Source organism: Cucurbita maxima, unplaced genomic scaffold (assembly GCF_002738345.1).
Source record: "Cucurbita maxima cultivar Rimu unplaced genomic scaffold, Cmax_1.0 Cma_Scf00013, whole genome shotgun sequence".
In the NCBI taxonomy this organism is placed as follows: Eukaryota; Viridiplantae; Streptophyta; class Magnoliopsida; order Cucurbitales; family Cucurbitaceae; genus Cucurbita; species Cucurbita maxima.
In genome coordinates, this window is record NW_019272029.1 from 4,209,717 (window position 1) to 4,229,716 (window position 20,000).

Here is a 20,000-nt window from a genome sequence, read left to right on the forward strand (position 1 = left end):
TTTTTTTTTTTTTTTTTTTTTTTTTTTTTTTTTTTTTTTTTTTTTTTTTTTTTTTTTTTTTTTTTTACAAAACTACAATCAATTTTATGGTTCTCATGAGTGTTTGTCTTGAAATTTTCATTGCAAGGAGATGTCTTACAATTTGGTATCAGGGCATTTAATCTGGGAAAGCTTAGTAACAAAGCACAACGCAAATTGGAGGGCCATTTCAAAACGGCACATAAAAACAATGGGGAGATCCAATATTTATAAAAATCTCTTAAGCAAGTTTCACAAAGTGTATAAAGGATTTCCACGTAGATGGAAGATACTTCAAACAAAGACGGTTCAGTAGTAATAATTTTTGTTTGAGTTGATAATATTTTATTATCCAAATAAGAAAAAGTGTCCATATGCACATATCTTTCTAATATCCGTTTTCACATCATGTTTAACCCTTAAGTCCTTAACCAGTTTCCACCCACAAGTGCAACAAAGCTAGATCCTTAGTTGGTCAATTTTATGTATCTAACTATCGTACCAAATTATAAGTCATCTAAAAAGAAGAATAAAAAGAATCTATAAGAACACGATAAGCAAGAATCCATCAAGATGCAACTTGCAATTAGAAAAGCTTAAATGAGCAGATAGGCCACCGATACAAGTCTGCAGATGCCTGATAAACATTCTTTTTAATCAAGAAGGCAACAAATGAGATTTCATTCCAATCAATATACTAAAAATAGCAATACTAGGATATAATACATAATCGGAGCTCTTAAATAATCAGTCTCTTAAATCAGGAAAGCAAGAAGAGAGGAGCAATCACCAGATCTGCAATAACAGCAGGATTTCTAGGATCATCTTCTGGTATCCCCTGCTCAACCTTTCCAACAAGGTCTGCTCCAACATCAGCAGCTTTAGTATAGATACCACCACCCAACTGAGCAAATAGGGCAACGAAAGAAGCCCCAAAACCATAACCCACAAGGAGAAGAGGCACTGCAAGATACATTGCATACACCAGAATGAAGAAACTAATAAAATAGCTACCTAAAAAAGGCAACATGATTTTGTAGGAAAAAGATGCACATTTCATTGGTTGGTGAAGAGTTATAAGACAAACTACCCAGCACTGAATGCCTCTAAGGGGTCTATAGGAAACCACCTCATCTAGCATTAATTTCCAACTGATGTGTAATTACGGAAGATTTTAGGAAGTAGACACCAAGATTACTATAGAAATTTGGCCAGGAAAAGCCTCGTACTAATATCTATCTATCCTCAGAGCATTTTATATTCTCTCATTTCTTTCTAACCACATCCCATAAAAAAGTTTTAACTGTATTCATCCCAACAGCTCTCCATATTCCACCCTAACCATTTCCATGTGGCATTTAAAGTATATAGTTCTTTTCCAAGCTGCCCAACTTTCAAGAAACATTGAGCCCCCTCTATCTATCACATAATGGATTGCAAAGAACGATAGGTTTTCCCAATTCTCTTCTATTTTTTTAAAATAAAGTGCACCAACTCAATAGTAAGGTCAGAAGGCTTCTTCTGCATCATATTAAGTGTCTTACTATAATACTCCGATAAGTACATCAGATAAAAAAAAAAAAAAAAAAATTGGCACACATGGTTTTGAATGTCAGCGTTCTGATGCCAGTATATATTTATAGTCTAACTAAAGTTAGATGCACTGTAAGCTAGACATCCTATCATACTTCAAATACAGTCCACTTTGATCACAACCAGGAATGATGAACGGCGAAACTGAGGTTAACAAATTACAAGCATCAACTAACTCCAAGCAAGGAAATGGTAGATTTTTTATATGTCCATCTAAGAAGCACAGATTATGGAAACAAGGCACAAATACGATAAGACATGGATATGGTGACTCATAATTTTTTTAAAATCCAGGACACAAAAAGGACACATTTATTAAAAAATATTTTTTAGAAGAAAATCAAAGCCATTTTTTATTCATTTATATGCTTAAAAAATGAATTTGATATATTTCGTTCTGAAAATTTATTCAAAGTCAGGTGATTAGTATATTGACTTTATACATAGTGTGTCTAACACATCTATTTCGCTGACAAAGGTCCAATATATGTTCAATGAGTATCAGGGAGTCCAAATGTCTAACACATGTCACAAACTAGAGTGTCCATGCTTCTTAGATGTCTGTTCCGGGAGGTCTAAGTCAAGGGAGTGTAAACATTATGTACTAGGTTCTCCAATAAAAAAAATGCAAAGGAAGGAGTCACTTACAGTCGGTAACCTTGGTTGAACCTGGCGAACCCACATCCAACCAAACATGAAAGGAAGCATACAGGATGGCTATACCAATAACAGCCATGCCAACAACAACTATGGCAGAAAAACCACCAGCCCGAACAGCAATCTGCAGAACATTCCCAAGTAAGGTATGGACAAAAAACTATCTCAGATAGTTAACTGGAAGAAAAGGCAACCTGCAATGCCTCCCTTGCAGACCGTCTGGCAGCACTAGAGACCCTGACATTCGCACGAACTGAAACCCACATTCCAACATACCCTGCAATACCTGAGCACAAGGCTCCTAACAGAAATGCTGCAACAGTAATATAGGCAGTTGTTGACCTGCAATATTTGGTTCAATAAAAATATTTGACCAAAAAAAAAAACGAAGACAGGAGAAAAGATCACGAGGAAAGCTTAAGACTACATTTAGTTGTATAAGATTTCCCACCTCCCTATTCCAGAAGATTCTTGTTGAGGAGTAGTACTACGAAACAAGTATATGCAAAGAATCACTACTGCAAGTAACATAGCCATTTTAGAGATGGTACTATACTGCGTCCTAAAGAAACCTTCTGCCCCATCACGTATTGCTTCTGAAATCTAAAAACAGCGAAAGAGACAGAAACAAAGAAAAGTCAAGAACAATGGTTTAACTAGGAGACAAATTCCATAGAATGGAAGGTACATAGTAACATGGACCACATTGTTTTCTGGATAAATGGGATGTCCGCAACAAAACATCATCACAGACAACAAGAAAAAGTGACAGCCACCATGTAGAATAGATAAATGAATACAAGACCCATAAATCCCTTGAGAAAAACTTTAAGGTAAATAGGATATCAGAGTACACCAACCATTTGTATTTCTCCTTTTTAGTAACCCCTAATCAACAGAGAATTCATAATTGCTTCCATGATACTATTAGAGATCATATGCTTAGCACTGAATAATATTTCCAATCAAATTCCAAAATGAACTTTTCGAGGAGTTGATCAAAGACCCCAAAAGTAACAATTCAAGAGAAGAGTCCCCAACAGTGACCCTTCTCAAGACTGATTCTATTGTCATATTTCTTTCTTGCTTTCTTTCTTTCCTTCTTTCTTTTTTTTATTATTGTTAATAGGATAAAAATTACTATGAGGGTAGAAGCACGGTATCTAATCCCCAATAGCCAAAAAAGCTACCAAGAAGATTGACAAATTGGTTTGAATTGTAACTTCTTAGTTACAAAATACATTAGTCATAAAAGAATGGTCAATTTCTTGGTGCCGTAGTAAAAACTTTACCAGACATCAATAAAGCACTACAGTAGACTGACCAACTCAGTCACTAAATCAAGCTAAGTCTGATCCATTAATATCACACTACATGCTAATTATTGAAGCAAAATGCATTTGTATGCAATAATAATGATGATGAAGATGACGATGACAAATATGATAAATAAATAAATAAATATATATATATATAAAGCACGTCAAAAAGTTCACAGAAACCTCCAAGAAGTTTATAAAATACAAGTCCTAAGATGTACCTGAGCCATCTCCGGTGGCCCTTCATCTTTCGAGAGCACCCATTTGGTGAGATATATTGAAAAGCAGAAGCTGACAATGCAAACCGAGAAGACAAACACAATAATAGGGGAAGTTCTTGCTCCAACGTAGAATATTAATCCAAATGCGAACAGAAGAAGTACTAAGAGAACACGAATATTTATCCCCATCAAAATTCGAAATATCTGCAAAAAGGACAAGGTCAATACTTAATCTTTGCAAAAATTCAAAGCACAAATAAGTGAGAATTATTCTATAACACAGAAAATGAAAATATAGAATACTAACATGAGAAGTACAACCCTAATCGAAGATGAATGGAAGAACAAAAATAGAAACCATACATAAACAAAAGCCCAAAAAAATATATTAGCCCCAGAGTTGAGAAAAAAAAAGGAAGGACAATGCAAATGTCAACTTGATTGTTTGCAGCAGAAAATAAACTCTAACGTTTTGTCAGTTAGATGACATCTGCCGCAAATTATTTGTTTCTCAGTAAACTTATCTTCTCTTTAATCTATCACGCAAAGCTGCAACAACTGGACTTCTCACCATCTTAAAAGTCTTATTCAAGCCCACCAAGCGACATAGGCAAAGCTGCCACTCCCATTCACTAAGTTGCAACCTGGCTTGTACACCTCGCGATTCCAAATGAAATCTCTAATAATCTTTTCCATGGACTTAAGTCAAATTCTTTGGAGCCCTAAGGCGAGAAAAATGGTGGATAGGCAAGTTGTTAAGTAATGAACAAGGGTGACCCTCAACCCTTTTGAAAGAAGAAGGCTCCTCCCTCCAACTTAGCTTTCACTTTTTTCAATGAGGACCCCAAAAGTATATTTGTGATGGTTTTCACCAAGAGGATATCCCAAGTAATTGATGGGCAAAGTATGACAACCAAAAGAAGCCATAACCCCAACCTCCTCCACATACACATTTATGCCAACCAATGAAGTCTTTGATAATTTAGAGCCGAACACGCTCCTTAAGAAGATCCGCAAAATCAGCGGTCAACTCCTAAAAATCTCCTTCTCATTTGGACAAAAAAAATGGTGTCATCAGCGTTTTGGAGGTGTGACACCTGCCAAAGTCTCCCCTAACCGGAAACCTTTTAAGATTTTGTGCTCTTGACAATAATGAAGCATTTGGCTGAATGCATCCTCAATAATGGCAAAGGAAAAGGGAAATAAAGGGTTTCCTTGCCGCAAGCCTCTTCCAGCCATAGGCTTGCCATTAATCATGACTAAGCAGTTCGACGTGGAAACAGACCGTCTATGTTCTCATCCACGAACAACCAAAGCCTTTCAAGTCCATAATTGAATCAACGAAGTCCAATCAACCTTATCTTAAGCCTTTTCAAGGTCTTGTTTGAAAACAAAGCCCCTTTTTCTTTCTTGACCGTCATTTATGGTGAAAGAGAGAACCTTCTTCAACCACTCAAGAAGGACTTGGCAATAATTTTGTAAAGGAAAGAAACCAAACTAATTGAGCGAAGATCACTAACTTTGAAAACCTTCTTCTTTGGGATTAAACAAATGTTTGTCTCGTTTGTTTTCCTGTGATAATGTTGTTATCAGAGAACTCCTGGAACACCCTTACTAAATCAAATTTCAGGATGTTCCAATATTTTTACAAAATTCTCATGTCATCATCAGGTCCAAAGGATTTGAGGCTACCTATTTCATGAATAGCAAAAAGAATTTCTTCTTCTTAGAAAGGCCTTTTCAACAACACCCTACCCAGAGAATCTAAAGATCCTAATAAATCCCTTCAAGAGTAAGCCTAAGGTCCTCATATTTGGAGTACAGCTTATAAAAGAACCTAATAACTTCTGCTATCTCTCACTCCACTTTCAATCATAGAAATGAAATTCTGATTCTTAATCATTATAGTCCATTAGTGAAAAAGGAAGTGTCTTCATCCCCTTCTTTATGCCAACTGAGCTTACTTTTTTTGATATCATGTATGTTGTTCAATGAGGGTCACTTCCAACAACTTAAATGAAAAGAAATTCTTTCAGCCTTTTGATGGGTGTCATGACATGAACCATGCTCCTCCCTCTGTCTTGGTTCGTCATTTTGCTATAAGTGGGAACATTCTTTTATCAACTACGTTCCCAAAAGCCTCCTTGTTCCAAGGAATATTATGATGCTTCAACCCTTTTTAAGTTTTTCCATGATCCTATAACCAGCCCACCCGTTAGGGACTTCGATTCTACCATCTAATATTTCCCAAAAATGAAGAAGCATCTAACCAAACATTTCCAAATCTAAAAGGAGCTAAACCCCTTAAACACCCTAAAAAATCCAATGGTTCATGCGTCAATCAAATCAACGTCAAAATAAACTAGTTAAACTTCCTCATACTCTTAGTCGGACTGTTCTCATAGAGCTTCTCCTTCATCCATCTAACAACATGGGCTCTCCCAACCAAGTATCTTTCCAAAAGAAAAAAAAAAAATAGTCTTTAACCTTGCCATGTCCCCAAGATTTTCTAATTGACTGATCTTGAGAGAGAACTTGTTCCTGACTTTCCTCCTTTTCCTTGCAAAGCACAGACCAACTTGGAGATAATGTTCAGTTTAGACACAACATTCTAACATTCTAACAGCAAGTTTCCACAACAAAACTTAAACCCTTTTGGAATCCCAACACTTCTTCAAAATCCTTCCAAGGGATAACTCTAAAACTGGAAAATAAAATAGATAACAAAGCAGTAAAATAAATTATAAAATTAAAGTCCTAAAAGCTGTAAAATCCAATACCAGTGCATAATAAGATGACGCAATTTAATTCAATTATAACATCAATCAAATTCAGTTGTGTAATATGCTAAGCGGATAAACAACCATGTACCTACATAATATTGCTTGCTATGTCATTAAGAAGAGAACACACTAGAAGCACATAGTACAAGTCAGATAGTCACGTTTTACAGTCCAGCACTAAATGTATCAACATACAATGGAATTAAAATTGACAGGGATAGGCTACTTACCAATGGGGTGTTGACTTTACTACGCATGTCGGGGAAAGTCCTTTGTCTGTCTTGGTATACCCCCAAACTAGCACTCTCAATGTCATCATCCATGACCACGGTATGAGAGGAATTTACCCTCCGTGCAATAGGATAAGGGTTGAACTCGCCACCCTGGGGCAAATCGCCCCCTGATCCTGGTCGCTGAATTTTGGAAATTCCTAACTAACCAGCCACAGATTAGAATAACAAAAGCACCAATTACAAGAGAACAGCCAGGAATTCACTGTTCATGGACTAGAGAACCTTCAAATCTACTTGAAAGCTACTTCCATTCACTTTGTTCTCCAGTAAATAAGATGAAGTGTGGTAATTCAAACCAAACGTGCCTCCTGATACAGATGAAAATTGAATTTCAAAATAAAGTAAACTTAAATCGTTATATGGGTTATGTGATGGAATGGTCAAATGGAAATTTCTTAGAAAAGATTAACAAGGGAGAAAAAAACTAAGAACAAAACAGAGTTCGCCGAAACTGGAATAAGGTAGAAAAATGATGGAAAGCGGTTATAAAACACGTAATTCTGAAGCCTAATCGACTTAACTCCTTCACATCGCTGCTGAAGGAGTTAGTGCTAAGGTGGTACGTCTCGTAAAATCTAAAAAACGCGAATTGAATTACGAAAACAAAAGCTAGGGCCATAGTACGACTCGTAAAGCCGAAAACTTTCAATACAAGAATTGAATTCCGAAACAAAAGCTAGTGCATATTAAGATGAGGCGGCTTAAGTTGATCACCATTCAACGTTCTACAAACGAAATGGGGCAATGTAAAGGAAATGCAAGCCCATCCGCATCAAAACCCTAAACGATGTACTCCATGAAGAAACGACAAAGCGAACCAGATGAGAGAAAAGGGCGGATGTACAGCCGATCTTCCAAGCCAAGAACAAGGATCAGAGACAGAGATCTAAGGGTAAGAAGCTAAAAAAGAAGAAGATCGATTACCACCTGAATGAAGTTAGGCAAAATGCTTTAAGGACTAACGATGCAGCTTGAAGTAATGCAACTCCGAGGATCGATTACCACCTCCTTCTTCTTCCTCTTCACCTGACCTCGTAAACGCTTTGTTGAAGCGGTGATCGGCCTTGGCAACCTCAAACAAATAAGTGTAAATGGATTGGAAGGTATAGAGAGCGATTGGGCTGATCCAATTCCAAAGAACGGAGCCCCGCTGCGGGGTGTGGTCAACGACGAGAATGAGTGGGGTATCCCTTCTCCCCCAATTTTGCCGTCTATTTATTTCCCCTTTGTTTAACGGCCGCCAGCCAATTAATTCCCTTCCATTTCCCGCATTCTTTCCGTTATTCCATCTTCTTTTTTTAATTCCATTTAAATATTATTTTAAAAATAACAAATTGATTCTCGAGACATTAGATTCTCACCGATCTTTGCTTTACTCAAGTCGACATTCTCGCTTTCTCATCGTCGCCATTGATCGCACGAGTGCTCCCCAAACGTTGCATTTTTGCATCCCACAAGCTCGACAGATTGCTTAGTCCCGTTCATCTTCGGCACAATAGCGCTCGATCAGTGAGCTATTATGCACTCTTCCAAGGATGGCTGTTTCCAAACAAATCTCCTAGATATCTTTGCACCCTTACCTCCTTTATCACTAAGCGATCATTTAGAGTCCTTAGCCAAATAATAATTTGATTGCAGTAAATTTCCACTAAAACAAAATTTTAATTTTTGGGTATTGTTTAGAACTTTGTTGACATACCAAAAAATGCTTTAAACTTTTGATAGCGTTTTTCGTAAGTCCTAACTACTAATGTTATTAAAAGTAGACTTTTTATAGTATTTTTGTATAGGTATAATAGATGTTATAATACGTTAGGAAGATATAGCTTATATACAGTTAAAAAATGTACATTCCTATTTTCAAATTGTCTTATTCATATCTATCTTAAAGTTAGTTATGCTCGGACTTTTAGGGAGGATGATGATGACAAGATCTACTGTACCGTTATATATTTACTTTAATATATATTTTTTTCAAAATTCAAACAGTTGAACCATTGACTTTTAAATACATAAATTGGATAGGAATGAGATTGTCAAATTTGCATTGGATTGAAAGAGCAAGCATGGGTGGAATCAAAAGCCTAGATGTAAAGTCCAATTTTGTGGACAATAGAATACGAGTTTAAAAATATAAACTAATTAAATCTAGAAAATAAAATAAAATATATTACTAATCAAATCATAAAAAAAAATATTAACTAATTACGAATATCTAAAATATATTCCATAACTAATTATTATTTTATAATTAATTATTATAATATATTTTAATAGTAAGCACTTAAATATTTTCATTTTCGTTCTTTGATTGTGATTATATGTAACTAATCGAGAACTTAGTGACAAATATTTTTAAAGAATTTTTGAAACAAATATTGTTTTTTATTGACTTTAAATTATTTATAATTAAACAAAATAAAAGGTTAAGAAATTAAAAAAAAAATATTCCAATGTTTGGAATCGAAGAAATCGTAACACTCACTCCCACGAGAATTAAATACTCGACTTTCTTTAAAGTTTCAACCTAGGAGATTTTATCAAGGATATTATAAGTCAATTTCGAGATAATTTAGAAGAGAGAAATGCTTGGAAAAAGTGGTCCGTGAAAATGTATTTTGGTCATTTTTACCCATTTTTCGTAATGAGGGAGTCTATAAGTGACTTGATCGGATGATTAAGAACGAAGAAAATAAAAAAAAGAAGAAGAACGAAAGAAAAAGAAGAAGAGAGAAGGAAGTTTGGAGAAAAAGGAAATGTCGTCGGTGTTTCGACTCGGCCACCTAGAATCATTTTTCGGTCAAAGTCTCTTCATGAGACTTTCTCAAAAGCTTCTAAGAGCTCAGCCGGGACTCTTAAATCCTCCAAAATCGTCAAGAGTTGAAGAAGAACGAGAGGTAATAGTTTCAAATTTTTAGTCTCAAATTCCTACGGACTGAGAGATTTATTTGGAATTAGGTTCTAAGTATGTTCTTCTAGGAAGGATATGACACATCTTTCGTGAAGAAATCTCAAGTCAAAATTCTGACAAGCCTCAAAATTAGTAAGAAGTTAGTTTCATCGGAATTAAGTTGAATCGAGTTAGGTAGAAAAAGTTATGAAAACCGAAGGAATTCTAGAATTGATGCAAGCGCTAAGGAAGGAGAGAGACACATGTCATGCAGCAATTGAGATGTGTGTCAGGCAAAGGAAGGTGCAACATGTATGGCGACAGGCGAAGGAACACGACAAGCATTAGGAGCAACACACGTTGGCCATCGAGGGAGGCACACATCAAGTGTGCAGACAAGCCACGGGTTGTGTCATGGTCACGCTTATCCAAGGTGTGTTGCCTATGACCGCGAGTTGAATATCCCAGTTATGCTTATTTAGGGCATGTTGTGAACGACTGCATGGCCGTTTCAAATCTCTTTTACTTGCTTTCATGGGTAGTTAGATATTTACTATTCATGTCATGTCTATATAGACATACATGACCATTCACCAAAATAATGTCTACATGTACTAGGGCTAAAATATCTCCAAATCTACTGGAAAAAGACGTGACTAGTTGTCAATTTTTTATACCTAGCTTATACGTTATTGTTGCTTATTCACTTTTAGTCTATAACATTACTTTCTTTCAAATTATTTTCAACTCATTTCCCCGCTCACATTTTCGAAGATATTTCTCTCAAATGTGACTTGAGGCTAGATCATACGTGAAGATTCTCCACAAACTTTGACTTTTACACAAGTGACTTGTTCGCTCGGTTAGAACAAGTGCCACAAAATCGTTGTCCAGCTATCTTAAGAGTGCGATTGTGACAAGTGGTATCAGATTTGAGTTGACTCCGTGAATCATGGTAAACAAATATGTTTGCAGCAAAACAAAGATCAGTTGCTTTGCCTGAGTAAAGTTCGTGACAAAATGGGGCTTTTGGAGTCTCACATAAACGAGATTGCCACTAAATTCGAAAAGATCGATGAAATGGTAGGTTGCATTGAGGCAACGTTCATCCGTGAATTAGTGGTTAGGATCGAGGTCCTAGAAGACAAGGTCGCAGCTGTTGGTGGCTATGAGTTTGGTATAGCTTAACGAATTCTGTTGTTTGAATGAAAGAAGCAATCATTCATATGGTCTTAGAAATGTCTGAGGTTTTAAGAGTAACCCTTAGAGTAGTCAGGATTGAAGTGGTGGTTATGAGCGTTAGACTAAACCTCACCATGAAAACAAGGGGAAACCAAACTCCAACTCAGGGTGCAATCTAATATAACAAGACAAAGAACCCGAAGGTCAAGCTCTTCTGTGGGGTTCGAGATGCCAAGGCTCAACAGAACTTTATCTTTGACATTGAATAGTACTTTTGAGCCACAAATACTGTTTAACCTTCCATGGCCTATGCCACAGGCAAACGACTATTTAACCTTAGCTACCATTAATCCCAAGACGTAAGGCAAAACTAGGCTTTTGCAAGTGGGGGTAATAAAATTATCGACCCAATTTCTCCAAAGACAAGGGAGTCGACAACCTTAAAGCTGGAGGAGGTCATAATGAATTCTCCCAACAAAGAGGTAGAACTCCCGGACGGAGACCTCACAATCAGAACAGTCTCATTCAAGGGTCCTCGCTCTACTTCATATGTAAAGGACGAATCGAGAATCAGATGCCCATAAAAGGCGACATTTTATGTCTTCCAAGAAAATTTTGAAACGAATTCGAAAGTTGAAACATTGTTAGTCGAAAACGTTGAGCACCCCGCATGAGGGCACTAAAGTATTTGTCTGCTCTCTAGAAGAGAATGGAAGAGATATAAGAACTAGTGAAATGGGGTCTTATGTATGTAGAGGCCTGGATTAACCATAGTGCTGCCAAGAACACTATTGTCGAATTTAGAGCTACCCACAACTTCACGATGGAGATCAAAGTGAAACGCTTGAACTTCCTCTGGCATCGAGATACAGGAAAATGAAAGCTGGTAATTCAACGACCCTACCTATCTCAGGAGTTGCAAAGATAACTCCAATTAAGATGGGGAATTGGACTAGACAAACTGATTTTATGATAGTCAAGATGGACGACTTCGACATCATGTTAGGGATGGATTTCCTACTCGAACAAAATTCATTCACATTCCCTTGGCAAAATTCTTAGTAGTAATGGGGTACAACCCCACCATCATTTAAACTAACCCCCAACTAAAAAGGGTGAAGATGATGTTGACGCTAAAGTTGAAAAGGGATCTTACCCATAGTTGAAAAGGGATCTTACCCAGGATGAACCCACACTATCATTGTCATGGTTGAGGAGGAAAGCTCGAGTGAGCTAACTCCAAAAGAAACCTCTAGTCGCTAGAGGAACACCACGACGCAAGACCAAAAGGTCAAACTAAGGATTTATCCCCACATAGGGAGATAAATCATGAAATTGATTCAATATCGGGGGCAAGATTGCCTGCCACAAATGTGTATTACACGGCTCAACCTAAGCTAGTTGAGCTTCACAAGCAGCTAAGTAGCTGGTTGAAATTTCATCATGCTCGCAAAGATTGTTATTAGTGATCATCCAAATGTTGGGGAAAAACCCCAAGCCAAACACCTTCACTGAAGAGAGGAGACAAACCTCCAAAGTAACTCATGTTTACTCGGGAAGACCATTCAAACGGATGAAAAAAGGGTCAGTTGGAAACATCAACCACAATCATTCCAAAATGGAGAAAAAGTTATAATCAAGTTAAGGTTATATCAACTCCGATTTCAAAGTAGCAAGGACCAACGACTAGTGGAAAAATATCATGGACCAATCGAACTCATTAAGAAGGTCATGAAGGCATCGTATAGGATTCAATTGCTCACATGGATGCAAACTAGCCCAATTGTCCACGTTAGTAACTTGAAACATTGTTATCCCGACCAGGAAGACACTAGACACAAGGAGGTGGTACGACCTCATGCCACGAAAAAGAATTTCACCTTGAAGAAAGTAGGAGAGACTCTAACAAAGAAGATGTGAAGATTCCATGAACCGTCATTGGTAGATTGGAAGAGACTCCACAATGTTGAGATCAACTAGAAGCACATCGAGAGACCTGAAGTTAGTCTCATCCTACATCACTAAGTTTGTCCAAGATGTATTGCATGTTGGATGTCCTGATCATGCTTATTCGAGGCGTGTTGTCCATGGTCGCATGCCCATTCCAAACTCATTTTACTGGCTTTCATGTGTAGTTATGTCTACTATTCCTGTCATGTCAATACGGGGATGTATGACCATTGACCAAAATGATCCATCAGTGATAAAATGTCTAAAAATGTATTACAGTGGACGTGACTAGTTGTCAAATTTTCCTACCTGGATTATATGCTATCAAAGTCGCGGTTGTTTCTTATTTGTTTTTAGCCTACTATTTTTTTTTTTTCAAATTGTTTTCAAATCATTTCCTCGCTCACATTTTCTAAAGCATTTATCTCAAACATGACTCAAAGCTCGATCATATGTCAAGATTGTCTATAAAGTTTGATTTTCACACAGTTGACTTGTTTGTTAGTTTAGAACAAGTGTCGCACAATTGTTGAACTACTGACACAATAGTGCAATTATGACACATTGTACCATTAGAGGGAGATGAAGAACCAACCCAAACCGCATCCCACTCTAGCCCAAATCGACCTGACCTGGTCCACCAAACCGTGCATAGGAAGCCTTGTGTGCATGTGTAGACACATGAGGTGAGCTTTTTCGCTCGTTCGACTATTTTTCACCCCGATTTTGATACTTTCCAAAATTTCACTTGAATTAGGACCTACTAAAGTAATTTCAGAAAATTTGGAGTCCCTTAACACGTAGAAAAGCTAGTTTGGGAATGCATGTTTCATCCATGTAAGTAGTCATTCAAACTTTCTTTAAGTAATACTTGTAGCGATCGTTAGGACGTGCTTGCCAGCAAGCATATCTTGTTTTGGATGGTTAGAATGTGCATGTTCAGGACTTTAAAAGGGCAATTTATTGTGATCTATGCTCCGAGTGATCAATGGTTATTATCTCACCATTGATCTTATATGAATGATTAGATTATGAATTTCGTGATTTGGGCTATCGGTTCAAATTCCTAATAAGCATGCATGAATGTATGTTAAGAATTGGGGTGCTAGAGCTAGAGCAGTTTTCACATTGACCTAGGTCAAACGTTTCTAGTAGACTGAGTAGCATAGGATCATGAGTGACAATTAGAGGTCTAGACTTTAGTGATCCCAGAAATTGAATCGGGGCTGAGGAGCTAGTCTTGAGCTTCATAGAAATCTAGGATGAGATATAAATTGCTTAGATGCTCTAAAAATCTAGTAAACCTTCATGATATCTAAGAAAATTAAAGAGAGCTTACGAGGCCGCTAGTAACATGAACGGTATCACCAAATTTCGGTCGTCTTTTTTTTGATACCTCAGTAGCAGTATTTGGTGTCACCTAGTTCAGACTCAATAGTGTCCTTACTAAGTAGCAGACATCTAAGAAACCATGCATACGAGTTGCGACCATTTAAGGAGTTACTTTTATGGGTAAAAATGTGTCAAGAGCTTAACTTGTCCTGAGGGAGGGATACATAACTAGTTTAACATGATGAACGCCATTATCATGTATGCAAATTGTAAGGGGCTCTTTCAAGAGGCTTGCTATATTGTAAACACGCCCTAAGAAAGGGGAAGGGACCATATGGGCAAATTGAGTAGCTGGTAAGTACACAAGGTCACTCCTCCAAACGTTGACTGTATGGTTTTATTGTGGAAGAGTCACTAGTTAACTTTACATAGATGTATTCAGATGAGACACTACACTGTCATATGAGATATGAGGAGGTCGTGTCTCAACCCAAGATATCGATCGTTCACTATTGTGCCTATGCAAGCTTACTAAGTATGAGAATAGAAATTTGGTTCACCTCGAGATGAGATTCATTGTATAGGAGATATGCGATGCTAAATCCCAGTGAACAGTTTTTAGACTCCGATAGGGTCTATGCATGTAAGAGAACAGCTTCGAACAGCTTCGAGGCCTTCCTAGAAGCTCAAATAATTGTAGAATTAGGTCGAACTTCCTAGAGCCTAGAGGGAAACCTGGGAATATCTACTAAGTATTGGATGTGATAAGAGCCTACAAATCGGCTGCTTATTAAGTATTTTTATACTCACCCCATTCCTCATTTCTTTTTCAGGAGTTCATTGACTATCAATCGAAGTAGGGAAGTGTTAAGAAATTGTGGGATTGTCCCGGTTCGTCTGTGTATTGTAGGTCTTTTGTACTTTGAAATTTGTAACCTAAGCCTAGACTCATATTACCCATTTTAATAACCTCAAAGACTTAATTTCATTTTTTTTAATCTAATTTAATGTTTTATCTTATCTTTTAGTCACAATTTGATATTTGAAACCTCGAAAATCGTTTTGATAGGAATTACTATTATATCGTCATAAGTCATCACAAGAGCGAAAAGAAACCAAGTGACATCGTCTAAAATACACATAAATGAATGAAAATATAATGCACATACAAATATTTAATTTTGGAGCAAATCTTTTGTGCTCGTAAATGTAGCTAAAGTTTTAATACATCCAAGTGAAAAATTAAAAAAAAAACAAAACAAAACAAAACAAAACAATAGGTTGCAAAAGAAACATAATAGATGTGGCGCCTAAAAACTGTGCTCAAGTACAGTTATTATATTACATGTGATCCTTTAAGAACATAATATATTTGTCGTGTAATTTAAAACCTTAATTTATAGTGTTCTTCTTGGAAGGCAACGGAACCTTGTTACAGTATTCTCCCAGTGCCATCACAGGAAAAACTTCTCTAAATGCTGCGAAGTGCAAGGTGCAATTTTTGAAGAACTCTCCAGTAATTTCCTGCGCATGTTTAACAACATAATTAAGTAACCATTCCTTCTTGTATGTATTCATTAGGGGTATGTTTTAGAAGGAAGAACAAACATGGCACCCACCTCTTGAGGAAAATCACCATCTTCAGTTTGAGAATTGATCAACAACTTGGCTGCTCGATGAATGGGACCCGGGTCTACATCCGCCTGTTGTGTTTGTTTTGAATGGAAACCGTTAGTATTTTGTTTAAAAAAAGTGTTTTGCCAATTAGTCGTCAAAATTTGTAGCAGGAAAGATTAGAAAGGGAGAGAGGTGCAGGGGGCTTGCCTGTCCTGCAGCTATCAAACCCATCATGCCCCAAGCCGTTTGCACCAAATTTGATCGTTTCCCATCGAGCGGTATATATCTCTACAGAACAAAAATTTGGATCACCACATCGTTCTAAGCTATTGCTACATCAACGCCTAAGCTAAGATCTGACTAACAAATATGGATGTGGTTACCTTGTAAGGACATGACAAGTAGCTCTCTCCAAACCCTCCTTCTGGATTCTGTATCTTGATAAGAAAATTGGCACCTTTACGAAGCGCCTCACAATTTTCGTAAGTCTTCCCCGCCATCGACAACGCCTTAAGCGCGAACCACGTTCCATAAGTATAGCAAATCCCCCAATTTCCATACCTATGCAATGAATGGTAATTTTGTTCATATCAGCTCTGTCACTGATTCGCCATTAAAAACAAGAACAAATGCTGCTTATGTATTTAATGCATGCCTTACCAAGAACCATCAGGCAATTGTATGTCCTGAAGAAACTGAACCGCCTTGTTGATGAAATTATTGATCTCTTTCTTTCTGTGTTCTGGGTATTGTTTCCTAAACAAGAGTATGGCCTGCAACGCTGATGAGGTGCACTCCACATGCCTGTGAACCATTCATCATTACCATAATAATAACATAAAATTCTCAACAAAACCAGAACTTTAAGAGAATGTTCATGAACCATACTGGTGCTCGATGATTAGATCTTCAAGAAATTCCACTGGATTCAGCCACTAAACAAAATACAACATACTATTAGAGGAATGTGATGGAGTTATGGAGAGATCAATAATGAATTAACCATGTGTGTAGCTACCTCCATCCAGTAGTAACTAGACGCTGGCTCCCAGGCTGGTAAGCCTCCGTTTTTGCTCTGCATGTTCAGGATGACATTAACAGCATCGTAGAAGCGTTGAGGTTCCATCTTCTCACCGACTATTTCCGGTGGTAGCAACGAAAGTAGCAGGCAACACTAGAAATTTATAAGTTTCATTGTTAATGGCCAAACCCAGAACCAAAATAATGAATGAAAATGGAATTCAAAGGCAGAAGGACACCTTCAAGTTCTCGGCCGTGCAGTCAGACACTTGCCATCCATGGTCACAGTCTGAAAATGTCCAAGATCCTTTAGACATGTAGCGGAACATACTTTTGTAGTCACCAGGAGGGTTGTTTCTAACCTTCAATTTTTTATATATATTAGTCAGAGGAGAGCAGAGCAGGGCAGGGCAAGGCAAGGCAGGGCAGCTAACTAGCATTTAATTATCACGCACCTGGGAGTTCTTGATGAACTCATGGCCATTGTTAAGCGCAGAGCCAATTTCATGTGTGATATTACAAGCAAGCAGAGCTTGCATGGCGAGGGCAGCATCCCACGACTGGCTACCAAAACTCTGCATTTTCATGCCATCTTCAGCCATCCATAAGTAATCAGGAATTCGGGCAAAATGCTTCTTCACATGCTCACTATTGGGATCTTCAACCCAGCAAGCAAGCATGCATAAGGGCTGTGTACAGAATCACAAAAATCCAGATTATTTAAGATTATGGTTACATTCATATGAACTAACTCGTGAATTAACACAAATTCAACCTTTTCAACGCAGCCAATGGTAATGTAGCGACTGTTTTCATCTTCATAATGAATGTGCCTCATGGTTTCGTCGAGGGCCTTTTGGCGAATCAATTTGTTGAAAGGCCAGCGGGTCATGAGTGGTTCACTGAGCATGTAAAGAGTGTCCCAAAGCAGGTCTTGGACAAAGGGATGTGGGAAGTACAGGTCTTCCTGCAATATCAATTAAGTTATATACATATATATATTATACAGAGAATGGTTAACTAAGCCATAGATTATGGTTGTACCGTAGCACACATGTGACGAACTTTCCTCCAATTAATTTTCTCGTAAGCTTGGGTGTGAAGTTCGTCTCTTAATTGTAAAACAAGAGGCGTTAGAGGAGCTTGAAACCTTTTGCCATACAAGTAAGACATGGGCATGTAGGTGATTCTAGTGTAGCACATCATGTTAGCTGCATCATATATTCACGTGAATTTAAGTACGCATTCAGTCATATGAACTTTATGTGAATATTGATACTGATATGAACTTACATGGATGAATGGGTACCCAAGTGGGAAACATCCAATACTCAGGAGGCATGGGGTTGCTAGCAGACCAGTCGAACAGGTTTAATATCTTTAACCCATCAATTAAAGAACAATGGTTAGTTAATAATAATGTCAACAGAAAGGATATGAACCAGAAACTATGCATACCGAGAGCCACGTCTTTCCCCAGGAGAGTATGGAGGTGACGCCGCCGTGGTCACGGATCCAGATTCTGCCTCTGGCAACTGCCTCAACGTCAGGCTCTTCACCAAGTAAACGTAGAGAGATATAATTGAAGGTCGTGCAGAACATGTTACTGTGGCCACCAACGTGTAATCCCCATCCGCCGTCTTCATTCTGTGAACATAAGTACATTAATCAAATGCGGGAATCCTCCCCTCGAACAAAGTACACTATCGAGCCTCTCCCTAAATAGTCATCCATCCATCTAACACTATTTTAGATGACTCCTCTTCTTTCGAACACATTGCTAGTTCAATAGAGTTTTAGCATGGATCTTCGCTATAACTACACCTTCAAAACTCACAACTTCTTTGTTCGGACACCTAAGTCATATTACGACAATACCTTCAAGGCTCACAAAGACACCTTTGAGGCTCCATCTTTGTTCAACACTTGAATCACTATTGACAATAACTAAGTTCAAATAAGGGTATGGCTTTGATAACACGTGATAAGACAACGAACATGATAATGTCCAATTTGATCAGATCTCATGCCAATCTCTTGCTTATATACCTCGATCTTCCCTTTAACTAGTCTCCAACATGTCCTAGGTTCGCTAATTAAGGAAAAGATCTAAGCAAAGAACACACGATCCTAGGGCATTTATCGAAAACTGAAAGTAAAAGCGAATGAAGCTTAAATTTAATAGCTACCTGATGGTTGTAAAGGTAGCGCATCATTTCCTTCTTGTGCTCCGGACTGAAAGCGGAATCCATAAAACCCATGATGTACATGCAAATGAGCAGAGGGCACAAGTAAAATAGGGGCCCCGATGTTTCGCTGGGCCAGTGTCCATCGCTCGACTGTATGGCCTCCAGGAAATACGCCCCTCTCTTCATTGCATCGGACGCCATTTCGTAAGTGATTTCTTCTCCATCTTCAACCTTCACCGGTGGGATACTTTGCTTGAAATTTTTCTCCCTCAGAAGCTGCAACCAAATTATAAGAATTATACATTTCTTTTTTCTAATTTTCTAATTAAATGATTTTGTTGTAGCCGTTGCTGATTCTCACGGACGATTGTAAATTTTTTCCCCTTCTAAATTTCCTCTCCGATCTTTCTTCTTCTTCCTCTTTTTATTATAAAAAACATAATGAAGGCAATAAAACAGAGGAGGGAGATCTGTGCGTGGGAGGAAAACGAGAAAGAGGGAGGGCTAAGGCGGCGCTTCTGGGCAACGACGACGGTAGAGGACGAGCGCCGACGGTGGACTGATCGACGATGGCATTAATTTAAATTAAAAAAAAAAAAAAAACGGTCGGTGTCTTACTACTGTGTAATGAAGAAGGTAGAAGACGGAAGGAAGGAAGAGAAGAGAGAGAAAAGGGAAAAAAAATTAAAAAAAAAAAAAAAAAGTTTTTAATTTAATAATTAAAAAATAGAAAATAATTTCTTAAAAAGGTAAAATTCTGGATTAGATAGAACGCAATCATCAACATTTTGATTCTAGAAAATTGTTAAAAGTCCAAATAATAATAATAATAATTAAAGGAAAAAGGACGAAAATGAATATAAATCTTAGGAGGTTAGCCAACGGAGACCGAGTAAAATAAAAAATAAAAAATAAAAAATAAAAACGTCTTTAATT

The 20,000-nt window shown here is 37.6% G+C and overlaps 2 protein-coding genes across 3 annotated transcripts in view; both read right to left on the reverse strand.

Moving 5' to 3' along the window:
- Positions 1 to 8,079, reverse strand: part of LOC111488556 (pyrophosphate-energized membrane proton pump 3) — an 11,512-nt gene extending 3,433 nt beyond the window's left edge. Inside the window, exons 1-7 of the mRNA XM_023136349.1 lie at positions 7,812 to 8,079; positions 6,822 to 7,192; positions 3,809 to 4,012; positions 2,720 to 2,871; positions 2,463 to 2,610; positions 2,260 to 2,392; positions 809 to 981 (exon numbers count right to left, since the gene is read on the reverse strand). Of these exons, the coding sequence (XP_022992117.1) occupies positions 809 to 981; positions 2,260 to 2,392; positions 2,463 to 2,610; positions 2,720 to 2,871; positions 3,809 to 4,012; positions 6,822 to 6,914 (903 nt within the window). The 5' untranslated portion in view covers positions 6,915 to 7,192; positions 7,812 to 8,079. The remainder of the gene's footprint in view (positions 1 to 808; positions 982 to 2,259; positions 2,393 to 2,462; positions 2,611 to 2,719; positions 2,872 to 3,808; positions 4,013 to 6,821; positions 7,193 to 7,811) is intronic.
- Positions 8,080 to 15,375: 7,296 nt separating this feature from the next.
- Positions 15,376 to 20,000, reverse strand: part of LOC111488564 (isomultiflorenol synthase) — a 5,545-nt gene continuing 920 nt past the window's right edge. Inside the window, exons 1-15 of one of the 2 annotated variants that reach the window (XM_023136365.1) lie at positions 19,426 to 19,445; positions 19,065 to 19,340; positions 18,334 to 18,522; positions 18,169 to 18,253; positions 17,920 to 18,086; positions 17,651 to 17,842; positions 17,331 to 17,564; positions 17,115 to 17,237; positions 16,874 to 17,029; positions 16,744 to 16,790; positions 16,516 to 16,659; positions 16,239 to 16,416; positions 16,063 to 16,143; positions 15,858 to 15,941; positions 15,519 to 15,762 (exon numbers count right to left, since the gene is read on the reverse strand). In XM_023136365.1, the coding sequence (XP_022992133.1) occupies positions 15,631 to 15,762; positions 15,858 to 15,941; positions 16,063 to 16,143; positions 16,239 to 16,416; positions 16,516 to 16,659; positions 16,744 to 16,790; positions 16,874 to 17,029; positions 17,115 to 17,237; positions 17,331 to 17,564; positions 17,651 to 17,842; positions 17,920 to 18,086; positions 18,169 to 18,253; positions 18,334 to 18,522; positions 19,065 to 19,265 (2,013 nt within the window). In that variant the 5' untranslated portion in view covers positions 19,266 to 19,340; positions 19,426 to 19,445 and the 3' untranslated portion in view covers positions 15,519 to 15,630. Of the gene's footprint in view, positions 15,763 to 15,857; positions 15,942 to 16,062; positions 16,144 to 16,238; positions 16,417 to 16,515; positions 16,660 to 16,743; positions 16,791 to 16,873; positions 17,030 to 17,114; positions 17,238 to 17,330; positions 17,565 to 17,650; positions 17,843 to 17,919; positions 18,087 to 18,168; positions 18,254 to 18,333; positions 18,523 to 19,064; positions 19,341 to 19,425; positions 19,446 to 20,000 lie in introns of those variants that run through there. The other variant, XM_023136364.1, reaches the window with a different exon arrangement.